The sequence below is a fragment of the Pteropus vampyrus genome, unplaced genomic scaffold (assembly GCF_000151845.1).
Source record: "Pteropus vampyrus isolate Shadow unplaced genomic scaffold, Pvam_2.0 Scaffold217, whole genome shotgun sequence".
Lineage (NCBI taxonomy): Eukaryota > Metazoa > Chordata > Mammalia > Chiroptera > Pteropodidae > Pteropus > Pteropus vampyrus.
In genome coordinates, this window is record NW_011888998.1 from 2885686 (window position 1) to 2911801 (window position 26116).

General features: G+C 40.0%; 1 protein-coding gene and 1 pseudogene across 3 annotated transcripts in view; one reads left to right on the plus strand and one right to left on the minus strand.

Annotated features, from left to right (window-relative positions):
- CD48 (CD48 molecule) overlaps positions 1-4106 on the plus strand; it is a 29408-nt gene extending 25302 nt beyond the window's left edge. For 2 of the 3 annotated variants that reach the window (XM_011373051.2, XM_011373053.2), the window contains 2 exons: positions 1833-2099; positions 3932-4106. In XM_011373051.2, coding sequence (XP_011371353.1) covers positions 1833-2099; positions 3932-4032 — 368 coding nt within the window. In that variant the 3' untranslated portion in view covers positions 4033-4106. The remainder of the gene's footprint in view (positions 1-1832; positions 2100-3931) is intronic. The other variant, XM_011373052.2, reaches the window with a different exon arrangement.
- Positions 4107-11927: 7821 nt separating this feature from the next.
- Positions 11928-12205, minus strand: LOC105300699 (annotated as a pseudogene).
- Positions 12206-26116: the final 13911 nt, after the last annotated feature.

A 26116-nucleotide genomic window follows, 5' to 3' on the forward strand; every position in this document is an offset into this window, starting at 1 on the left:
TGTGTTCCTCATCGTATTATGAGGCTAATTATATCTATCTTATAGGATGTTATGAGAATCAAAGAAGATAATTTTTAAAATGCTAAAACAGTGCATATGAAAAGTGTTGCATATATTCAGGTCCAACCAGCCAAGTAGTCTCTGTTCTGAGAGGCCTGAGTCCCCTTCTTACTCACTTACCCAATGTCATATGGCCTGAAAATTCAGGAGGTCCTGGGAACAGGAAAGGATCAAAGTCTCTTACAGTGGTGTTTAAAAGAAAAAAAAAATCCCCAAATTTGTATTAGTTACCAATTTATGTGGTAAATACTCCCATCACAGCCAATTCTAAGCTACTAATGGTTTCACAATCAGCTTGCAAAATTTCTGATTCTTTTAAAATCCACAAACTGGTTTGGCTTCAGCACATCTGCTTGTAGGTAAGACTCTCAGGATGTGATTAGCAGAAAAATCATCCTTTAGTCCAGCCCAGAAATTTCTGATAGCTCAAAGAGGGCATCTTGAAATCCAGACTATACCCACTGCTTCAATAAATCCCACCCACAAAGTGCTCAGCGCTGTGCTGCTCACTGTGGGGAATGCGGAACCTATGTAAGACATGAGGCTAGATCACAGGAAATGGTGGGAAAAAAACAGTATAAAAATTACTCAGATAAAGTATGTAAGGGAAATTGAGCAATCTGAGAGGGTTTTACAGAGTAGATGAGTCTACATTTTAGGACACCAGCCCAGTAGAGCTCTTATTGCCCCTCCACACACACATGTAACCCGGAGGAAAGCTCTTATCTGGTCAATTCTCTGCCACATTTTAATCCTGTGATGTCTGAGCTGCACTGGTGCTGCAGATGGTTTACCCTTGACCAGAATGAAAAGACCCCAAGGGATTTCAGGTAAAGTGACCCTAGCAAAGAAAGGAGTAGACACTGGGATTACTTTTCCTCCCATCTGTCAGCAGGATTACAGCAGTGATGATGATGTGACCTCTAACACACTCTACCTAAAGCACTTCCTCATAGATAATGTCGTTTTGTATTACTGACATTGTGCTATAGGTACAGTCATTTTACAAATGAGAAGGAAATTCAAGGGGTTAATTATCTTACCTAATATAACTCCACCAGAACTAAATCCAAGATTTAGGCTGGTCTCAATTCAGCTAGTGTTTTGTCCTTTCTATCTCATAACTTCTCCATCCATTCATCTAACCATTCATCAGATATTTATGTGGCAGGCACTACTTTAGACACTGAGATACCAAAGTTAACAGATGCAGTGCTATTGGTAATTGCCAGGATGGGCTAGGGTTTACATGAGATTCTCTGTAGCTCTGCCAGAATCCAGGAGAGGGCTTTGCCATGTGCAGAGAAGTACCTCTTACCCCAGTACTCTTGCTGAATCTGATTCCAAGAGCCCTTGAAGGACAGAAGGGCCAAGGTGCCAACTACAAGCTATTGCTAGAGAAGGAGCCTTAAGCAGCTGAGACAGTTGAGATACTAAGTCTGACCCTAGCCTATCTCTTTGCCAACACATTCCTCTTCTTTCTGGCCTACAGATAGTCATAAACATATTCTGTTTCTGGGTACATGACTCTCCCTCTTGGATCCAGCTTACCTTCACCCCAAGGAGTAGCTCTTTCAGTTCTAAGCCTCAGGGAGGGCAAAACTACTCCCTCTCTCCCTCTGTAGGACTTTTTTCTCCATAACTCTGCTTCCAGAAACACTCAGCCCCTCCCTAGCTTCCTCTGTGCTTTGTAGGCTAAACCCTCATAGCATAAATGCCTCATAAATGCATAAATCCATTGTCTCATCTTTTATTATCCTCCTTATCTTCAGATCCTGTATCTAAACCTGTCATAAATATTACGAAGATAAAGGAAGTGAACAACAGCTGTTATTTGAACCTGTCGTGTGTGGCCTGGGGCCAGTCTCTCAACTACACCTGGTATAGGGACTCAGGGCCCTTTCCAAAAGAGCTCTGGAGTAGTAAGCTTGTGATCAATGTTGAGCCACAAAACTACTCCAAATTTTACATCTGCCAAGTCAGCAATCCTGTGAGCAACAAGAATCGCACAGTCTACTTCACTTCAGCCTGTGAACAGGGTAAGAAATATTACCAAGGTTGCTGATGAGGGCACGGGGTAACTAGTTTTCTCCTGAATGAAGAAAGGTGTGGGGATCCTATTCAGCCTCCTGGCACAGAACTTAGTGAAAAATCACAAAGGCATGTGGGAGACTCATGTTCTTCTCCTAACTCACCTCCCAGTGAGCTCACCTCACCTTTGTGGAGCTCAGTGTCCTAAACTGCGAAGGGCAGTTGCACAGGATATCCCCTCACTTTGCCCGTTCTAACAATGCATGGTCCTGGAATGTAAGGCCAGTGTAATTGTAAGGCAATCTGAGATATCAGGGTGAGCAGAGAGAAAAAGGGCAAGCAGGAGAGCAAGCCACACATTGTTGAGCAGGTACATAGAGGGGTTTCTGGTAGATAGCCTAAATCAGTGAAAGAAGGAGGACCAAGGAGATGAGCATGGGTGTGAACAAAGTAGACAGGAATGAGAGCTTTATCCTAAGGTAGAGACTCTCTGCTCTTTCCCAGATGTGTGCTCCTTAATGAATTTAGACAGGCATGTCCCTCTTAAACAGACAAAATAAAAGTGCTTATCTCATGCTATTGTAAGGATTGGATGAGACAATACGGACAACCTAGCAGAGTGCCTGACAAGTCTCCAAAGAAGGATAGCTAAATCAGTCGCAGTCAACCTTCAATTCAGGAAACACTAGGGTTTTTGAGACCCTCCCCCCTACCTCCTAAATTTGGATCACTATTTCCAGCATTCTGGACTTTGTTACTCTCCATACCCATGAAATCTCATCCTGAGCCCTGGTGTACATATCCTTCTAGAATAACTCATACCTGTGATGCCAACATTTTCCTGAGATCCCTGTCATGCCCAGTCATCAGGGACCATGGCCCCCAAGGACATTGCTATTTCATGGTCTTCCTGGACTCAGTCTAGTCTCTCACTTATGCTGATTACTTCTGCAGTAACATGTGGATTATGGAACCTGTATGCTCTTCTTTCTGGTCATGTCTCTTCTACTCTCTCCTGTTATTCCTTGCTTTTCTAGTACCTCAGACTCAATATGACAGTTTGGCATCTGACCTTGAGACCACAAGTTGACTGGGCAGTTCCAACTCTGCCTTTATATCAACACCACATCCTGCAATTGAGGAAAAGGAAGACACACAATCTCTGTCCTTTACAAAATGAGGATCGCTGCTCATTTGTAGAGAGAATGAAAACAATATCAATGTTTTACTGATGGGCAAAACCTGTCTTGTCATTTTTTAGCCAATCCAGTTATCCTAGAAAAACATCCCTAATTTCCCTTTCTTATTTGATCATTCATTTTCTCCTCCTGTTATTTTGCACTTCTTCTCCTCTGCCCCTTTCTCCTCTACTTGGATCTGCTCTCTTCTCCTGTTTTTATTCTCTTTTCTTCCCTTTCCTCCCTATGTCTCTTTTCCCTCCCCTTTTTTCCTCCTAGTTGGTACATATGGCCAGTGGAATGGAGAAACAGAAAGGGGAAGTAGTTCTTTCTTCCCTAAGGTCAGCTGTGCATAGCATTATATGGCATAGTCTACACCTGAAGCTCTGCCCTAACCTCATTGCTGTCCAGTGAAGGAGAGTGATTTTCCCCCAGGCCCATAAACATGCAAGGGAATCTGCAAGCACAGGACTCAGTTGAGACAATGATAGTTAAGGGATTTCTTCATTCTTTATGCTTCACTTCTGAGGAGATTGAGTCACTCTTGGAAAAAGATGTCTCAGGTACACCAGGACTGGATTCATGGAGGAAACACTCTCTCCTGTTCCCATGACAATGTCCATGCCCCCACCCCTTATCAACCCATTAATCAAGACACCTAGGTGTTTGCTCTTTCAGCCCCAGCCTCTGGAGTAGCTTGGATTGCAACATGGCTAGTGGTCATGGTACTCACTGCTCTTGGGTTCCTATTGACCTGAGATGAGCTCTCTTAACTCAAGAGTGAAACTCCAAGACTGCAAGATCTTGCCTTCATCAGCAACCATGCTCTTAACCTGGACAGAAGCTCCGGCTCTATGGATGGAGGAAGACTGTCATTGAGGCATCTATAAGGATCTTCAAATAAACTTTTTAAAAAGCATGGCTAATGTTTTATATCTCTCAGTTGTTTTCTAATACAAGTGTATAGATACACATGATTCTTCCCAAGAAAAAGTGTGATCGATGTTGTCTTGCTTAAATAAATATTTGATTTAATGGTCAAGGTGGATTCCTGAAGTTGCCCCAAATCTGTCAGACAATGCCAGCTCCATCAGCCTGGACAAACGAGCATCGAGATACTAATGGGAAGAAGGTGGGACTGGAGGCTCCTGTGTGTCAGTATGGCTAAGGAATTAATTTGTGCCGTCTCGGACTCTTGCTCCCATGTCCATGCCAGTCCTCCTTGGGTTCCAGCACTCCTAAATTCCCTCTTCACCAAGTTCTGGCCTCCATCCCTGTGGTTTGCTTTTTTCTGGCCCCTCTGAGAAATATACTTTTTAGATCTCCTGGGAATGTGGGGTCAGGCTTACTCCCCCAGAACTGATTATGCAGCTTCACCACATATGAGGGTCCCTCTCAAACTTTTCAAGGGAAGCTGAGTTCCCCCTCCTCTTTTCATCATTCTTGCTGTGTGGGCAGCTTTTCAAGTCTGAGTTGTGCCATGAAATCTAATAAAACTATTAAATCGACAAAATGTTCTCACCAGGGTCTTCCTTTATATGAAGGTAGGAGGCCCACCACTGAGATCACACCTGGAATTTTTTCATATGTTTTTTTCTTCCAAGGCTCCTCATTGGCCTGGAGCTGAGAGGGTCGCTAAAGGGTAGGCTCTCCCTTCAAGGAACTGCCCCACCACACACCACTTTCCCTTTATACCAAACTAGCCTTCCCTACATCCAGTCCTCTGTGGCAGAGCAATGCTGTGTCTTCACCAAACCCTTTCATTTTCTTCCAGGGCTGTGATAGTTCATTTCAAGTGTCAACTTGACTGGGCCATGGGGGTGCCCAGACATTTAGTCAAACATTATTCTGTGTGTGTTTGTGAGAATGCTGAATGCTGCTGTGTGAGATTAGCATTTGAATCAGTAGACTGAAAAAAGGAGATTACCCTCTCCAATGTGGATGGGCCTCATCCAATCAGTTGTTGGCCTGAATAGAACAAAAGGTCTCACCTTCCTACAAGTATGGGGTAACTCCTGCTTGACTGCCTTCATGTTGAGGCATTTGGTTTTTCCTGCCTTTGGACTCGGCCTGGAACTACACTGTCAGCAATCCTAGGTCTCTAATTTGTTGACTCAGATCTTGGGACTTGTAAGCCTCCATAATTAGATGAGCCAATTCCTTATAATAAATCTCTTTGTGTGTGTGTGTGTGTGTGTGTGTGTGTGTGTGTGTCCTGTTGGTCTGTTTCTCGGCAGAAGTCTGACTAATACATGGGCCAATAGCAAAACTCTTTTTCCTAGTTCCCTTTCATCTAGCTGGAGCCATGTGCCTTGTTTTAGCCAATAGAATATAGGTGGCAGGAAGTGAGGGACTCAGAAGTGAAGCTACATAATGCAAGGAGCCTGGGTCAAAGCCATTGCTTAGCTGCCTGGTCTATAGTGGACATGTATGATAAGATAGTTTTGGTTTTGTTTTTAACCACAAAATAGCCTGGGCTTTCTAAGAAACCCACCCTCTCCCTCAGCCCAACCTTACCTCTAATCAGCTTCCATCCTCCGATCAGACTATCTAGGTTCCCTTTCTATACGCAGTGTCCTTCCCTTTTCCCTCACTTTTTCTTGGCAGAAGAGGGAGTTTTCTCAGGGAAATACACACACACACACACACACACACACACACACACGCACACACACACACAACAAAAGAGCATTTCTGGGGGACTCAGTAAGAGGAAAGAAATGTCACTGCATATCTCAAGTCAACATGTCCCTCAGTTGCCAAGGAGCAGGTACACTTCTCCAGGCAGCATATTTCTATTGGTTCCTTGCTTGGAAACCTGAGACCAGTCCCACCTCAGACAACAACTGTCCCCTGCCTCTTCCATTCCACAAGGTGGTGCCAGATAGACAATTTGTGGGGCTCAGTGAGAAATGAAAATGTGAGATCCCTTGTTTAAAAAGCAGTAAATAAGAGTCATTAAATGTACTAAAATAAAACTTTTCTCTTTCTTCTACAACCTTACTCTACTTGGGATGATTTTTTAATTTGCTGTTTAATGTTGTTCTACAGAAAAAGAAATTAAAATTCTATATCATATTATGAATTTTACTGTTTATATAGGGCAATGTCAGTTTTGAATGAAATATAAGAACATTTAATTTGTATGTGGAATTATTGAAAGTACTCAATTTATATTTTGTAGCTATATGCATATATATTTTGTTCTTACCAAAACAATGGAAATACTGCAAAACACTAACTTAACTGTTTTTATTTTACTTCTTGATGCACACACATTCTGCTAACATTGTATAGAATAGAGTGGCTAACATAACACAATTTATTTGTACTTGCTTTGAGTCTCATTCAATTCCTATATACCATGGGTTCACTGGATTCTGTACTCATGGGTGTATCATGAATGCTACATGTGAATGGAGCAACAAGGAACAGTAGTTGACATGCATACTGCCACATCTTTGCTCATGAGCATGCTCCGTTGTTTCAGAGGAGTTTAAAATACAAGTTAAAAGATAAAATTATTAAGAATTTCAAGATGATGAAAGCAGAGTATTAAACAAAGTACAACATCCCTCTGAGCACAGGGCCCTGTTTGATAGCACAGCTCACATGCTGTTGAATTCAAGTTTGCCTCAAGGACACCTGATACCCTAAGCCAAGACAATTACTTGTCTGGGAGTTCTAGTATAGATCAAGCCTGAGTATCATGCGCTCCCCTTCCCCTTATATATTTTCCCGCACATCAAACTTAGTGGGCAATTCAGTGAACTCAAGCCATTTGTCTTTGTAAAGAAGATATTCCAGCATTTGCCCAAAGTTCTCACCATGAACTGGTCTGAGGACAAATTGTTCATGTGGTCCCTTGGCATGGTCTGGCCAACCTGCAGCACTGCCCTCTGCTGGCTCTCACTGTAGCACATTTAAGTAAAACTTAAAGCCTTGGATTAAATCAGTGCTTCTCAAACTTTCATTTTAATTGCAGCAAATCACCTAGGGGTCTTGTTAAATGAAGATTTTAAGTGAGGACCAAGGTTCTGCATTTCTAATGAGTTACCAGGAGACTCAGATGCAGCTGGCCACGTACTACTGTTCGAGCAGCAAGGCACACGACCGCTCCAGGCTTCCTGCTGTTCCATTAGCTTGTAGTTCCAGGTCTGCCCACGGGACTTCGTTCTTTCCTCAACTTCCTCCCCTGCTTGGCTCCTGAATATCACTCTCCTTCCCTTCTCAAGTTAAAATTTCCAGTGATCTTTCTCAGGTTCCCATGGTCCCCAGGTGTACTGGCTATATTTCCAGGGACCAACTTGTGTCAACAGGCAGCAGCACTAGGTGACACATGGAAGGTTTGCAAGGCCAGGAGCACCTGTGAACTGAGAGACTGCAGCCTTCATATCTGGCACTGCACAAAGAAACAGCTTGAATTGAGATCTGGAACGAGACCAGGTAGGGGCCCACATAAATTAGACCTGGACCCTTAGATAATGAATTAGTTCATTCCTTACCTATATTTACTGAGTGCCTGGTCATGCTGTGCTAGGAGATACTTAATGAGAACTATCATTGACGGAGCCCGTCTATGTGTCCGGCTCTGCGCTGAGCTCTTTACCCAAAAGCTCTCCTTTAAAGAGTGGGGCCTGGTATTGGGAGAGAAAGTCTTGTCAAAATTCTTCTTTGGGAATTTCAATCTTAAATGGCTTCCTTGACTGTGTTTATTCTATACAATTCTTGCTGAGACCGAAGAAGTCTTACAAAGGTTCGATCTTTTAGACTCACTTCTTGTCCATGAATAACAGGATCCACCACCTTCAGTACTTTTGGGCTATGTTCAAGTGCATTTGTTGAAGTGGCAGACCCTGAACATGGAGAGGTGTGCTCTCCCCTACCCCGACCTCCTCCTCCTCTCTCTCTCACCACCTTCTCAGGAGGAGGGGGAGGGGACAGATTTAGTCCAGAGCCACCTGCACCAGCTGGAATGTGGTAACCACAGGCCCTTGTTCTCTTTCACTAGCTGCTCTGCCCAGCCCCCCGTGCTCCAGCATGGCAAGCTATAGCTAAGTTCTTCTGCCCAGTCTCCTTCCCCTGACCTCTTAGTCTTTCCTCCTCTCTCATTCACCATCTTCTCTCTTTCCAAATTTCTGTCATTCTCATTTTCTGTTTCCATCATCTTCTTGTATCTTATTCTTTCTTTCGTCTGTTTCACCACACCCAGCTGATACATTGTTTTCATCACTCCTCCTTTACACTGAGCCCTTGCTTGGTTCTGCCGCTGATGTTTCATCTACCTATGAGGGTATCACAGACCCTGATAGTGCGTTGGTTGGTTTTTTCCTTCCTTAGTGAAATAGAAAATATGTTCCCCTCAATGAATGCTTCCCAGCCCAGTGACCTCTGTGCCTGGTAGCCTAGCTTGGGCAGAGGCTTCCTATGGAGAAGACAGCACAACAAACGCATTGGTTCATTGTCTCAACAGATGTCTGCAAAAGTCTTGATGGGACTTTTCCCAGTGCTTCAAACTTAGATCTAGGACAAAGAGATTTCGTATTCTAAAAGAGCTACAAATAAACCAGGGATAGTACTACCTCTAGGCTTAGTAAGGGGTGACCAAACTGATTTTGCTACCCCAGCGCTCTTCGCGCCCATTCTATATAAACAGATGACCAGGGAGAGAGGAGAAAATCATCAGGATAAAAATTTTTGGTATGGCAAGGATTTAGGAGTTTTCACAGAGGACACTATGGATAGTAGCCAGTCTTCAGTTGTCTTGCCACCCGGCCACCAGGTAGGCCAATCCCAGCAACACTCTTTAGTCAAGAGCTCCCCACTCCCACCAACCTTACTGTGGCCCCCAAGACACACATGAAGGAGCGAACATTCAGATGTCTGTCAGAGAAGGCATTCACAGCGTATCAGTATTAGAGAAGCAGAGAAAACCAACAGCACCCAGGTCACTGAGAAATAGTTTGGCCCTCTCTGCTCTGCCCTAAACCACTCGAGAAGCTGGAACTAGATGAGGTAAAATAGGAGGGGAGATTAGACCATAACTCCCTCCCTATAATAAATTTTAGAGCCATGAGACAAACTTGAGTTAAAGGGAAGTTTTACATTTAACTGTACAGTCAAATTACTAGAAGTGATAATAATGAAACTGAGGGATTTTCCCAAAACATCCTCAAGTGATGGAAGGCAGATGTGACATAGTCCTGATGTGAATGAGGGGAAAAGAGCATTCTTTGATGTTAGTTCCCACCCAAACAAGTTCATACTGTTTGAAAAACTGTTTACATGTATTTATTAAGCAGCTGCTATGAGTTAAACACCATTCTAGATTCAGCACTGATAAAAACAAACACAGTTCTTGCCTTCATGCAGATTGTATTGAAGTCTGGAAGCTAGCCCTAAAGAAAATAAGCAATTTAATTTCAATCATGACAATGCTACAAGTGTGAAATATGACAACTACTCCATAAAAGAGCTAGTGAGGACTGAGGGAATATAAATCAGGAAGATCTGATCTAGTTTTGAAGGTCAGAGAGAACTAACTTCCTTTTGGAATAAGAGATTGATTAGATAAGTCAGGGGAGTGTATGCATGTGGAGGAACCTTCAAGAAAGAGGAAAGGAGGATGAAGCAGAGATGTTCTGGAAGAAAAAACAAGCTGGTTACTGAAGAGATGTAAATTAAAAAGTATCTAAAGAAAGTGACTGCAACATTTTCAGATGTCAGATAGAGAGCCATCTTGAGTGGTAGCTCTTGAAAAATAAACCAGTTCTCAAAGAATCAAATGTTTCTTATAATTCTTTAATCTTACAAGAGTCAGGGTCAGAGCAATGATTAAAAAAAATCTCTTTTCCCTACTATGACTGAGTCTTGTTTATTTCTTAGGAAAATAGTGAGAAATTCAGCAGCAAAATTTCACTAGTAGGGAGACTCAATTAGAGTGGAGTGGATCCATTTTCTCTATCACCCTTTAGACTAGAGTTTAGCTTTCCCCATACCAAAATCAACTTTGAGCAAAGGAGAATTCCAATCACATCGGGCCAGAGTCAGGACATTTGTATTTGCAAAAGATGAGAAAGGATTGAAAGGACGGAAACTGCCTCTTGTATCAGTTGGTTGTAGGCAAGTTACCCCTAACAGGAAAGGTGGGGGAGAATTTCACTGAAAGGTTTGGGAATAACTTTAGGAATAAAAAAAAAAAAAGCCAAACATTTGCATCGAGGCAGCAAGATTTAATAGGTAAATTGTTAGGCTTCTCCATCAGGAGGAATCATCTCCAGTTGTTCTTTAGACTTGTAACACTCTAAAAATTGTTAGTGCCTTTGTTGTTTTCCATACTTGAGACTTTATATGCAAATTCTTGTAACTGCTGATGCTCCTGGGATTTCGAGATCTACTGGACAATTTAGTAATAAACTTTATACACATTCTTGGCAGGGTTGGGTGTTCTTTTACTGAGGAAAACTGGAAAGGCATGAGTTACTCTGAAAAAGGCCAGTAACCCCTCTCCAATCCCTTGTAAGGGCTCTGGAGAGATAGATGAGGCTGGAGGAGAATAAGCCCAGCCTTTTATGAATTTCCAAATAGAGTCAAAGATAGTTATTGGGAGCATTGCACAGATCCCTGGGTCAGCACCTAAAGAGACACTGCCCCAATTCCCACACCCACCTCCTCCTACTTTGTACCAGCACCAAAGACACAGAACTGAATTCAGGAAACACTAATTCAGGAAAAGGAGAAAAAGCTTGCCATTCCTGAGATCCAGACTGAGAGAAGATCTGTGTGCCTAGAAAAGTTAGAGAAAACATGGCAGGAGATGAGACTGGTTGGGATCTCAGGGGCCATGTCATAAAGGGTACTGGGAATTTTATCCTAAGGACACTGGCAAAGCCAGTGATGGGCCTTCAGCAGGGAAGGTACATGGCCAAGTTGGTGTTGTGAAACATTGCTCTCACTGTTGTATGGAAACTTCCAAGGAAGTTACAGGTGTCGACAGAAGTGGTTCAATGTGAAATTTCTGCAGGATAAGGAGATGAGTTAGGAAATTATAAAATTTTAAATATCTCTTTGAAAAATTCTGGATATTAACTTGGTTGTATTTTATGAATTTTTTTCTAGATACAAGGTAATTAATGTAATGCAATATCAACGCTTTAAATGTAGATCCATGGGCCTCAGAAATGATTTTGGTAAATATACATACTAATATAAATTTTATGTGTTTATATATGATAGTAAGATAAATATAAATATATTTATATATTAAATAATTGCATATTTCTATATAAAGGAGAAAGAAAACATGTTCAAAGTGTTGTAGATAAAACTAGGGAAGAATTTGAAACAAAATCTTAAAAGCTGGTATTTTATCACGGCCACCTTTTATAATTCTTTTTTTTTTCAATTTTGAATTCTTTTATACAAATTACCAACAAAGTTGTGACCTAGGAACTGAAAATTAAATAACATCTCAGAATTTAAGGCCAAGAAACAAGCTAAATCACACATATTTTGATCAAGAAACTAATATTGAAATATTACCCAAATAAAAATTACACACATGCACAATTATCACATTTTGTATTTCAGAGAAGAGAGATTAAGGATTCATGCCATAAGTTTATTTACAAACATATCTAGTATGTTGAGTTCAACAATTTGATCCATTTTTCAAAGGGACTGCACCTCTTAAAATGCTCTTCACATTTGTTTCATGGATTAACTAAAACATCCTTATTTCTTAAGCAGCTGGTGTCTTGCTATGAAGAAAGGTGTATCAAATCCAGATCCAAAATACAAAGTCATTATAGCTAGCAACCACCATTTATTTTCCACTGAAAATGGCAAATTCTTCCCTGGGCCCTCCTCATTCATAGTGGCTCCTACGGACCACTAAGTTTGTGAATCTCCGGATGCTCTGTCCCAACATGGCGCTGTTGGAAACCCAGCAGAAGGAGCAATGACCCAAAGCTGAGGAAATGGCAGTAGCATACCAAGTCCTCCTTTTTACAGGAACTTCTGTCATTATCTTTTTTTTATTAGAATATTGCATGTGTACTGAAAAGTGCATGGTAAATTTCTACAAAGTAAACATACCTCTATAATTAGCACCCAGATCAAGAAACTTATTATTAACTTTTAATAAATATGAGCAATGAGGTCTGTTGTGATATTGTTCTCAGAGAAAAGAAAATGAGCACATACATTGGTAGATGCCCTCTTAATTCTCCTTGACTGCCAAGCACATGTGCAGGCAAGCATACATACACATTCACCTTTTCTCCATACATATGATTACAAAGATGTCCCCTTTTACATGATCGAACCATTCTCTGAGTTGCAAAGACTCTTAATTGCTTAGTAAATAAATACTTATGTTCCTTTTTTCTCAAATTAACAAACCCTGATATTTAGTTGGACGTGTTATCCTTCATCTAAAGCCTGCATTTCCAAGGCCTTTACATATAGTTAAGTTTTAGCCATTGCTAATAAATAGAAATTGTGTGGGATTTCTGGGAGTGAATGGGTAGGTATTTTCCATTTCTTCCTTTATCCTGCTGCCTGAGACAAAAATGGATGGATGGAGCTTCAATAGACATTTTGGACCATGAGGACAAAGGCCACAAACTAAGAATGAGAGAACTACCATATCCTAGAGATATCTCAGATATCATAGAGAATCTGAGGAATCACCACACCAAACAAAATGGCCTACTTCTTGTCATGTTTTTAGTTGAGACAATAATAAACATCTATCTTGTTTAAGGCACTCTTTTCCAGATCTCTTAAACTCATCTCTTTCCAACTGATTTACCATGTGTAGCCTCAAATGGATTTACCTACTCCCCAATAGGTACCATCTAAAAGTTATAGCCAACTCTTACACATAGAAGTCATACCATGAATACAGTCCTCTGAGTTCAGTTGTCTAAAAGATGGCTTTTATTGTTTTAGTTCCCTGTACTACAGGCCAATCACACTTGAGGATCGAAATTGTAAATAAAATATTACCAAACCGAATTCATTAACATAATAAGATATACCATAGGGTTTATCCCAGAAATGCATTTAACTTTTAAAAATCTACTTATGTAATTAATTATATTGGCTACTTAAAGGGGGTAAAGCATATGATCACTTCGATAAATGAAGAAAAATGTAAAAAAAAAAATTATACAATTATTTTAATCAGCCTAATAGATAAGAATCCCCTTACCCTGACAGAGAATTACACACACACACACACACACACACACACACACGCACGCGCGCACACACACACACACACACACACACACACACACACGATGTTTGCAAAAATGGCAGAGTAAGGACTTCCAAAAATTCTCTTACCCATAATAACAAAGAGAAAACTGTAAAAAACAAAATCAAAATCAACTTCTCCAGAATTCTAGAAATTAACCAAAAGCTTACAGCAGCTCAGGAGTGTTTATTCAAGAAGAACGTATGAATCCCAGTAAGAACAATGAGCTCTGTGGCATTTTATCTTGCTCTAGTTCCATTCCACTTTCTCTAGCCTCTCTCTGGCCCTTAAAACCAACAGCTCTCCATCATGGTGAAAACCAACAACCTAGCAGAAACTGGAATGACAGAAAGGGGTTGGAGCGTCTTCAAAATCTCATTTTCAGAGAACTGTCTAGCTGGTGGTTCTTTAAAAAACCCCACTTGCCACTTGCAAGCCTGTCTTTATTGAGTCTGACTGGAAATCATACAGTGTGAAAGCCTTTTCCTTGGGAGGTATTTTCCAAAGACAATTATAGGCAATTGATTTACTTGGTAGCTTTCTGGGGTGGTGGATAACAGTTTTTTTAAATTATTTTTCTGTTGAATCAATCAAGAAGACAAGAAAGCTTCCATGAATAACTGATAAGTAGGGGTTATAAGTTGGCTGTGGCTCTGCAGGGTTCTGCCCCACAAATGTCTTTCCATTCCAGTTCCTAAGCAACAGGAGCACCTCCTTTCCCTGTTGTGCTGTTCTCTGGCAGAGGGCAGAAATACAGAGCAGAAGGGTCTTTTTCAAATACAAGTTTGTGACATTTCCATGCTCAGAATCTTCAAGGGTAGGCTCTTTAGAAGGCCTAAAGTCTACTACTGATCCCTACATGACTTAGCTTCTGTGGATTTCTCGTGCTTAATTTCTAGCCCGGCCCCTCCCTTGCAGCAAATGCTGAACTTGCTTACTCCTTGCAGTTCCCCAAACTCACCCAGTGCCTTTGATCGAGTTTTCACACTTCCTGGAATCTCTCTCCCCTCCCCTCCTTGTTTGCCTAACAAACTCATACTTATTTGCCAAGATCAAACCAATTATTGCTTCTCCAACTCCCCAAAACCACTTCTTAGGGATGAAACTCTCTCCCTTCCCTACACATCACCTCTTTCCATTCCATACGTGATAGAGATGATTATTACAGAGAATATTTGGAAATCATCAGCAGGAAAGCCCATAAAATTTGCATTTCCCGTATTTTCTTCAATCCTGGAAGACCAAGAGAAGGAAGTGACATGACAAAGGCCACGTAACAAGTTACCAGCAGAGTTCAAGCTGGAAGTCAAAGATGCTTTCTCCTTCTTTTGTGATTTGCTAATAGCCACTGGGCACTCCCTGAGGCTTTACCTATTACCCTCTTATGTTCATGAGAGTCGCCTAGATTCTCTCAAACCCCAAACCACTACATTTTGCATGGCCTGCTAAGATGGCAACATCATAGGGATTATTGGCAGGTAGAAAAAGCACTGAAACAAGAATATTTGGTCTCCAAGCTTATACCTAACACCTGGAACCACAATTTGAGCCTCTGGAAGGCTACATTCTTTAAGGGAAGGAGCATAACCTTTTGAGCCAGGCAGTCTAGGATTTGAATTTCAAACCCACCAATGACCAATTTTAGAAACTCAGGAAAATTAAACTTTCTAGTCTTAGTTTCTCCACATTAAAAAAAAGGATGATCTTTTCATCAGGATTAAATGAGATAGTCTTAGTAAATCATTCAGCACAAGGTCTGGCATATAGTAAGTGCTCGGTATGTGTTAGTTGCTTTCTTCTGTCTCATACTGTTCCCTCCACTCTCTCAGGCTCAGGAATAAAGACAAGACAAGATCTCTTAGCTTAAGCTTTTCCAAGTGTAAAATAAGAAGGAATTGATTATGTGACCTTTGTCTCAGACAATACCTTCTTTCTATTCTTCTTGCTTTAATTAATCTTCTCATTCAGGATCAGTAGACTCAGCACAAAACCTGCCCTTGAGTGTTACATACACAAAAAGAAATTTTGCTCTCAGGAAGTAGAGTGGAAGATATCTGGGGAAATGCAAATTTGATGGCTAAATAAAACTTCCCTAAGTCAGATGATTTCCAAGATGAAGCTGAGATATTTCAGTGATGATGTAGAAAGGAGAGGCCAGTCCTGCCTCAAAGAATGGTTGTAATTAGTATGTTCATGACATAAACATTTTTAACACCTACTGTATGTCAGGCATTGTTACATTGGGGAAACATGAATATAAATAGAGCAAAATGAAAGTCAGTCAGAGGAAAGGTACACTAACCTAAACCCAAGAGACCTGGTTTCTGGTCATGGCTTTGCAAAAACTGGTCACATGGCCTCTGGCAAGTCCCTCAGAGGTGTTAATCTCTAAATCTCAGCTTTCTGAGGGTGAGATGAGAGAGTCAGAGAGGTGACTTCTAGGGTTTTTGCTGTTTTTTTTTCCCCCTCCAGATTATAGTTCTTGTCTGAAATTCAACTCTTTATATTCAAGTACTCTTGGAAGTCTCCCTCTGGATGAATCATAAATATGTCAACTGAATACATCTCATGCCAACAAACTAATCATTTACCCTTGTTCCCAATTCTGTCTCAAAGTTATCTGTATCTCCTATTCTTCCTGTTAGAGAATGGCATTGCTGTATGCCTGGAGACTATACCATAAGGCTATTGTATACAAATCCCTCTCCTTCATAACTCACATCCAATCCATTATCAAACCCTGACAAATTCACCTATAAATTTCCAATGGACCTCTTTCTTTCTTACCTCATTGCCATTTCCTTAGTGTGGACTATTATTTTTTCTTACCATCTCTCAGCCTCTACTTTTACCTAAAACTCTCCAACACTATGGCCAAAGCAATTCTTCTAAAACAGAAATATGATCAGATTACTCATTTGCTTAAAAATTTGAGTGGCTCCCATCAAGAAGATGAACAACTTTCCAAGGATGTGTTTAACTATTTGTATGTAAAAAGTTTTGATCAGGTGGGAGAAGAAACATGGACTCCTGTTAGAGGTCCAGGTTCAATAGGTCAAATATACTTAGGAATGAATGAAAGACAAAACAACAAGGAAACGAAAGGAGCTAGTAAGTAGTGCCCATGCTCTATCAGATACTGTACTTTATATACACTATGTTGCTTTAACACTCAAAAAATACATGAGATCTCTTAGGTCAGACTCTCCCTGAAATAGACTCTGAGATGAAGATGTGTGTGCAGGAATTTCACTGGGAAGTATTTGTGAAATCAACACCTGTGGAAAGTGAAGGGCATAGGACTGAGCAGAGGGAGAAGTTGAACTCACTATAGTTGTAACAAAGGCCTCAGCTAACTCCACAAAGAGCTCTGGAGCTGGGATACCCCTCAAAGGTTGCTCCCAGTTGAGGCAAGGAGACTGGAATTTATATCCTTTTATTGACCAATTGACCGGTTGTTTGTTAGATGTGGGTGGACCTCACGAAAAGAACTGGCTGAGGACAGCTACTGAAGTACTCAGCTGAGAGCTGTCAGCCAGCAATGCTTCCAGCAACTGAGGAGAGATTGCTTTGCTGCTCTGAGATCTGAGCTGCATCTCATAGCATCCACTACATGAGGTAACTTATAGTACACTATTTTACAGATAAGAAATTAAGTTTCACCAAAACTGACTTATCCTAGGTCATACAAGTAGTGAGTGAAACCTCTGCCATTCTAATTCATATTTTCCTGACTCCATGCTCCCTCAGCTACATGTACATCTGAAATTAGAAAAGAATTTCATTAGCATAAAGTCAAACTTGAACCTTCAGGTATTTGGGTGGCAGTATAAGTTATCACACATATTAATACTTACAGGACAAATTAGAGCTGAGCAATAGTGCAGCCAAGTATTTAAGGTCCTAGAAGAGATTTCTGAGAACAGACAGTGCAAGTATCAGGGCCTGTGAAACTTCAATCTGAAATTCAGGACACAAGGAGAGCAAGACCATGCTTATGGAAGGCCCAGGATGAATGTTTGTAGAAGACTGGCAGCTGAAAAAGCCAGCAAGATAGCAATCAGAGACCTGGCTGGGCCAGTGGTTAGAATTGCCCTGGTAGCTAGAGAGCTCAAAGGGCTGATGGGAGTGGGACAGAGGGAGGGAGAGAAAGAAAGGGTAAGGTCAAAATAGAGACACTTCCTAAGAAAAGGACAGGATACCAAAGAAGGAAGGAGTCATAGATACTTAATGATAAGTAGACTGAGATATGGGGCACAGAGCCCAAAAAGAATGGGATAGAATGAGCCCAATGGGCTACAGCTATTCTCTTCTCCATGTCTCTCCTTCTTGCCCCTGGACATAAAGGGCTCTGATGATGGCTTTGCTAGGCACATATATCCCAGGCCAGTGTGGCAGGAGGAGGTAGAGCTTATATTCAAGTATTGCTTCTGCTACTTATTTACTGTATGACCTCTGGCAAATTATTTAACTCTCTACGCCTCAATATTTTTACCTGTGAATTGGAGATAATAATAGTAAGGTCTAGACCTGGTACAGAACTCATGGAAAAGACCTACTGTTTCTGTTGTAGAAATCTTATATTCTTCTCCACTCATGACGTAACATACCTATGTGGGCAAACCAAACTTAGAACCCAGGCTATTAAAGTCGATTCTTGGATTTTAAAGAGTTTACTAAGCAAAATAGGAAGCAACATGATTGTCTGTCTTTCTCCTAGTCCTCTATCCCAGTCTAGAAGTCTTCCCCAGATTGTAAGAGTAGACACTCTGGGACTCAGGGAGGACTTCTGAAGAAGCCCCTGATGAGGTTCTAGTTGGAAGAAAAGCTGAGAAAGATAGCTAAGTATCAGGGTGCAATCTGAGCATGCAAGATTTAATAACCCAGGCACTCGGGGTCCAGATGAGACCAAGGTTTATCATTTTAATGGCCTTTATCCTGGTTCTGTCATCAGAACTGGGATCTGTGAGCCATCCTTTTTAAAAACAATATAACAGAATTAGAGGCCTCCTCTTAACTGACTTATTAATTCCTAGAAAAATTTCTTAGGATGGGACCTGCTCTGTTATCTTACTTAACAAGGCAAAATTTAGAAACAGTAAAATGAAGGAGGAAGCCTTTGTCTCTGGGTATGGTCTATACTGGTTTTACTCCATAGAATGCCTTCTAAAACTTAACATTTTAAACTATCTCATGATCTGCCTTTGCTCTATTTTCAAGGCAAGATAATTAACACAATATTCTTTAAGAAATTTCTCCTCATAAAACTAAGCAATAGCATATAATAAATTATACATTTTTATGCATTATGTTAAATTTAAAAGAGCACGAAAATGTGTGTACATCAGTCATTTTAGTTACAAATGTGCTTATGAAATGAGGAGCATTGCTTCCACAGCCTCCCCTTGGACACAAGCACCGTAACTATAATTATTATTGAAATTAGCCCCATCATCATGTCTGTACTTATGATACACAGAGGCATTTTTTGACTTAAAATTTTATAACACAGCAAAAGACTAAACTGTAGGGTGACCAAACTCACCCTACAGAATGAGAAACTTATAGGTATTTTATACAGTTACAGTTAAAATAAATAATCACTGCAATTGCTATACTGTGTGGTTTTCATATTAACCTCATACCCCTTCACGCGTGGATTCTGTGAAACTGAATCTGGTGTGGCTAAGGGTTCAGTTCATATTTACATTCTGTTTCACATTTTCTGCTTTGATTTGTATTTTATTTTATTGTTCTTGTTCTGTTTTATACACTGATATTTTTCTTTATAAAATATGATAGTCTGCGGAGAATTTTCAATTTCTTTATTACGAGGCTTTTAAATACTTATTGTAGAAAATTCACTTGTTTTCAATTGCTAACAGTTCTTAATGACCCATAATGTGCTTTGTCTCCAATTTGTGCTACAAAGCTACTGTTGCCTCTTATGGAGAAGCCCAGGAATGATGCTCATATCCAGGATACTTGAAGAATTCTGTTCTAGGTCTCCTAGGATTGTCCTTAATCTTGGCCACAAGGTGGTACTTCCTGTGCATCCCTAGATGCAGCTAAATAAAGTTCATTATTTAGTCACTCATGCCCACTTTCAGGACACCATAAAAATTACAGACACCAAATGCAAAATGGCTACCACATGCCAGGCACTGCACTAAACATCTTGTTTGCATTAATGTTATTTAGTTCTCTCAACGACTCTAAAAGATGGTTTCTCATCTTAACTATGTTACTGCTGAGGAAAGAAAAGCTTAGAGAGAATAAATGACTGGCCCAAGGTTGCAGGGTTGCATGATTTATAAATAGCAGACTAAGACTTGAACCCAGGTCTCTCTGACCATAGAACCAGAGTTCTGAATCAGTCTACTCTAGTGCCTTAAAAACAAAGATTTGGAGATGTGTAAACTTGAAAGTAGTTGTGACAAGATTAGAAAACTATGGAATATTTTTTCCCTTATTTTTAAAAAATTTCCTTCAATGCTGTATTACATTTGCAATTTTAAAAAGAGGAGACAAAACTCTTATTTAAAAATCTCATTTCCTGCTCTTAACTAGAAATGATACCTGAAAAGTCATTCACGTGGTTAGTTGATAATTAAGTGTATTAGCTCTTGTATGATAACATTATTAAAGGATATTTAGAGTCATATTTGACCCCAATGGAATGGTTTTCTCATGGTTAGTGCTGGGGTAGGCAAATGGATGAAGACTTCCTCCATGTGCTTCATCTGGGGCAACCCCTAAAATTCACTGCTCTCTCCAGTAATCCCAGCTGGAATTTTCCAATGAAGCTTTCTAGTCTATAGCTCAGTTTTCCAAACTGCTCAAGTGTCTTAGCTTTTCCCTTTCCCCTGGACTGGACTCACTTCAAATCAGTTCACCTCACTGGCTCGACTAAACAGGAATCCCTTTCTTTGGCTTCATACATAGCTCATGAGCATCTCAGAGGATTACTGAATGACCTCATGGAGCATGCAGCACCCACTTCCCTAGATGTCTCTATCTCTCAGGGAAGTAATGGTTGGTTAAGGACTAGAACTATTCAGAGATAAAGAAATGAATCCTGCTTTTCACCAGCCTTTGCAGGAAGAGTGCTCGGTGGATTTTCCAAAGAGCCTCCTAGAACTGCTGAAAAGAAGGCTTTAGTTTGAGTTTTGTTTGGAAGGAAGAACAAACTAACAGTAGTTATCCAGGATTTCTAAGGTACTTCACAAATTATTGTCATATTTATCACTCTGTCTAAGAAGGTAAATTGATGCCCTGGGAGGCAATGTTTGATGTGCAAAAAATGTTGAAGGCTGATGATTCAACAGCCACTGTAACTGGTTCCTAAACTCTGTTCCTTCTTAGAAAGAGTTGAATGGCATGAGCATTGCCCTCTCTCCAGCAGTTTATACCAATAGAAAGCAGGCAAGCAGACCACATGGTTGCCATGTAGGGTAACCTGAGGGATACTAGGAAGCACCCTCCTATCTTACCAAAAGTGCTTCTCAAAGAGCTGCGGTGATTGCAGGGACATGAGAAGTTTAGGACCAGTCTAGGGAAGATGCCTCAGAAGGGGAGAGGTGCCCATTCATTGGCTCTGGGGTCAGGAAGGAAGGCAGAAACATCAGCAGAACTGACAAGAGTTAGGGGAGGAAGTCCTTGGATTATAGATGTCATGGATATCTCTTCTCAACCTTGAGACTCCAGTTCTCTGACTGGATCTGAACCCTGGAGGAGGCACTGAGGTGGAAAACTTGGTGAAGGCCTTGGAGTGAACAGTCTCAGTACCATAGACTAAGTAAGGACCAAAAGGCACTGCCAGTAAGCATCTTCATAGGCCACACTTGGACATGTCCCCTGCTCCCCACTCTGGGCCTGGGCTACTCAACACATCTACATGTTCAGGAAGGTGACTGGCCAACATGAATACTCAGGGTAAAGATGTTGAATACAACCTGGTCCGAGGTCTGAGCTAGACCCACCTCATAGCCTAACTTCCTCTTCTGTCTTCCTTGAACCCCCACACAGGACTGTCTGGTCAACTGGTCTGCTCAGCCTCCATGTCAGACACCTGTCCCTGTGGACTTCCTCTTCTCACCCAGCAGGGCCGACCCCAGGGTGTTTTTCCCAGTGCTTTCCCCAGACCAATTTTAGGCTCTGTGATCAGGTCTCTTAGGAGATGTTTCAGAGTTTGGGGAAATTTTGCATTTTCATTTTGTTTTTGTGGGTTTTTTCTTTGTTTTTGTTTTGTTGTTGTTGTTGTTTACTTATCCAGATAATTGTGCTCATCATGGGCTTTAAGTGGCCAGGTGGTCTGGCCTGCCCCTCAGTGAACCTTCCCTATGGGGCTGGCTCACATTATAGGGACCTCTGGTCAAAGGCTGTGATGAGGATGATCATTGACCAGAAAGCCAGGCACCTTCAGGCAAGTCACTTTGTTATCCCTTCCCATAAAGTGTCAGGAAAGAGAGCAGCAAGTCTTAGGGAAATGTTACACCTTCTTGTTTAAGCATAGATGGTTTTATTTTACAGTCCAACTGAGATTGTTCAGGGAGGGCTGTTTTCCACAAACATGTCCTTCCTAGTCTCAGGTGTGGGTCTCCACATAGCCATAGGGAAGGGAGTGGTTTTTGTTACAGATGATGGAGGTGAAGGGCAGAAAACAGTGCTCACCCAGAGTTCTCCTATTGCCCATGCCTTCATCTGAGCCAGAGGGGATGTTTCATGGGTAGTGGGCTAATGGCCAACATGAGCCTGAAGATTAACTAAGGTTCTTGCCCAGTGTAATGGAAGTGGTACGGTGAGTGGATAGAGCATGGAGTCAAATAATGCAGGGTTTGAAGCCAATCCTTCCATTTTTTTGGCTTCGAGCCATTTAAAAAGTGATTTCGCAGCTCTTTACCTCAATTTGTAAAATAGTGATAATTAAGCCTGCCTTTTAGTCTTACAAAGATTAATGAAATAACGTATATGGAAGCTGTAGGCATCTAGGCAGTTCAATTAATGGGATTTTGTTCTTCCTTACCCTCTTGAGTATTCATGGGGATAATGAGTACACTCTAGGAAAAGAGAAAGAGGTCTTGACAGAATCAGGGTTCCCAAGTCTGGTCCAGGCTCTGACTTACATCACCATCAGCTTTGGCCCTTCATAAAGCTGTTGTAAAGACCAAATAAGATGGTGAATGTGAAGGCTTTTGAAAATGACCCTGTAAATACAAGGCATTATCACCTGTGTATCTTTTGTTGTTCGTCTGTCAAAGCCTGCTTTTTGTAGTTGATGGAAGCAGCTTTGTGTACCAGATATAATAACTGTAAACCTGGAGTTACTCACCTTGCCCCTTAGGTCCTATATTAGTTTCCTGTGGCTGCCATAACAAATTACCACATACTTTGCATAACCGTAAATTTTTGTAGATATTTTTTATCAAGTAAAGGATAGTTGGCTAAGAGGTTTTTTTTTTTAATCAGAAATGAGTGTTCAATTTTGTCAAATGCTTTTTCTACATCTATTAATATGATCATATGATTCTTTTTCTTTAGCCTGTTGACACGATGGATTAATTGATTTTCAAATGTTGGACCACCCTTGCATAATTGAGATAAATCCCACTTAGCCATAGTGTACACTTCTTTTTATACATTGTTGGATTCAATTTGCTAGTATTATATTGAGGATTTTTGAATCTATGTTCCTAAGAGATATTGATCGGTGGCTTTCTTTTCTTGTAATGTCTTTGTCTGGTTCTGATATTAGAATGAATTAAAATATGGAATAGAAGGAGTTAGGGAGAATTCTCTCTACTTTTGTCTTCTGAAAGAAACTGTAGAAAATTGGTATAATTTCTTCCTTAAATGATTGGTAGAATTCACCCGTAAACCTATCTGATGCTTTCTGACTCAGAAGTTTATTAATTATTGATTCAATTTATTTAATAGATATATGCTTATTCAGATTATGTATGTCATATTATGTGAGTTTTGGAAGATTTGCCTCTCAAGGAATTGGTCCATTTCATCTAGATTATTAAATTTGTGGACTTAACATTGCTCATAGTATTCCTTAATTATCTTTTGAATGTCCACAGGCTTGGTAGTGATGCCTCCTCTTTCATTTTTGATATTAGTAATTTGTGTCCTCTGTCTTTTTTATAATTTAACCTGGCTAGAGACTTATCAACTGTGTTGATCTCAAATAACTGGCTTTTGTTTTTATTGATTTTCTCTATTGATTCTGTTTTCAATTTCATTGCTTTTTGCTCTAGTTTTTAGTAATTTTTTTTTCCTGCTTACTTTGGATTTAATTTGCTCTTCTTCTAGTTTTCTAAAGTGGAAGCTTAGATTTTGATTTTCAGGTCTTTCTTTTTTTCTAATATATGCATTTAATGCTATAAATTTCCCTCTAAGCACTACTTTTGTTGCATCCCACACATTTTGATAAGTTGTGATTTCATTTTCATTTTGTTCAAAATATTTTAAAATTTCTCTTGGGATTTATTCTTTGACCCATGTGTTATTTAGAAGTGTGTTGTTCAATTTCCATATATTTTGCGGTTCCCAGTTATTTTTTTTGTTATTGATTTCTAGTTTAATTTCATTGTAATCTGAGAGCTGACATTGTATAATTTCTATTCTTTTAAGTCTGTTAAGGTGTATTTTATGGCCTAGAAGGTGGTCTATCTTGATGAATATTCTATATGAGCTTGAGAAAAGTTAGTATTCTGCTGTTGTTGGGTAAAGTATTCTATAGGTGTTCATTATACCCAATTAATCGGAGGTGTTGCTGAGTTCCACTGTGTCCTCACTGATTTTCTGCCTGTTGGATTTGTCCAGTTCTGATAGAGGGGTGTTGAAGTCTCCAATTATAATAGTGGATTTATCATTTCTCCTTACAGTCCATCAGGTTTTGTTTCACGTATTTAAAGCTCTGTTGTTAGGCATATACATGTTAAGGACTGTTATGTCTTCTTGGAGAATTGGCCCCTTAGTTATTATGTAATATTTCTCTCTTTCTCTGATAACTTTCCTTCCTTTGATGTCTGCTCGGTCTGAAATTAATATAGCTACTTCCGCTTTCTTTCAATTAGTGTTAGCATTTTTTTTTTCTTTCTCTATCTTTTTACTTTTAATCTAAATGGGTTTCTTGTGGACAACATATAGTTGAGTCTTGGTTTTTAATTCACTCTGACAATCTGTCTTTTAATTGGTTCATTTAGACCATAGACATTTAACGTGGTTATTCATATAGTTGAATTAATATTTATTATATTTATTATTATTTTCTATTTGTTACTCTTGCTTTTTGTTGCTGTTATTGTCTTCCATCTATTTGCTGCCTTTAATGATTTTAATTTAATATTTTATATAATTTGATTTCTTCTCCTTTCTTAGTATATCAATTATATATAAATTTTTTACTTTACCCTAAATTTTACAATATTTTAAAACTAATCCAAGATTTTAAAACTAATCCAAGCATATTTCAAATAACAATGTACTATTTCATAGGTAGTATGAGTACTTTATTATAACAAAATAATCCTAATTCCTTCTTCCTGTCCCTTGTATCATTGCTGTCATTCATTACATACAAGCATATATAAGCATGAGCACACATTATTGCTATTACTATTTTGAATATTGTGTTGTCTGTTAGATCAATTAAGAGTAAGAAAAATAAAAAATTTATTTTACCTTTTTCCTCCTTCCTAAAAAACTTCTTTTAACATTTCTTTCAAGGCAGAACTACTGGCAGCAAATTCCCTCAATTTTTGTTTTTCTAAGAAAGTCTCTATTTCTTTTATTACCCTTATCTCCTTAGGGAGGCTCATTGGAGAGTGACTTTGATCTGTTAAAATGGACTTTAAAAACACCAGTCTGGTCTTTTAAAGTCTCTTTGTGAGCACCAGAAATAACATCTTTCCAGTGTTTCTTTCTTATACCATAACTCATGGAGAAGCACATGGTCTTTCTTCTGTTAATTCTAGTCTCATCTCCTCAACAAAAATTTAGACACAAGCTTGAAAATAAGGGCAGCTACCCCAAACACAGCACAGAGCTCACTAAACCCCACCACATTGGATCCAGCAGGGAAAATGGCTTTCTGACAACTGACCTGCACTTGCCCACCCATCTCTCTGTGACTTTGGCACCAGGACCTGATTGGATTTAGAGGTATACTCTGAAATTATGGAAAAAAATCAGAAATAAGATGTCCATCAGTTCATTACAGTTCAGTCATCCAAGTTCTACTGACCCAAATTTGAGGATAGTTTGATAAACTTTTTTTTTTTTTTTTATATTCTAAGATGAGTTACCAGATGGAACTGCCCATAGAACTTGGTTTCCCTTCCCTGGAGACAGCTAACAGAGTGGGGAAGGGAGCACGTTTCTGCCCACAGCTGGGGTTAGCCAAGGTGACCACACAGCTCCCTTCCTGGCTCTAGTAGTCTAATTGTCTGACTCGAATTTCTTAGGAATAACAAAGTAATTTAAGCCCTGAAAAGAGATGAGCAATTCTCAACATGCAAAAAGTCCCATAAGACAGGAAGCCTGCTGGTTCCTGATGCATAAACTAGACAGCAGA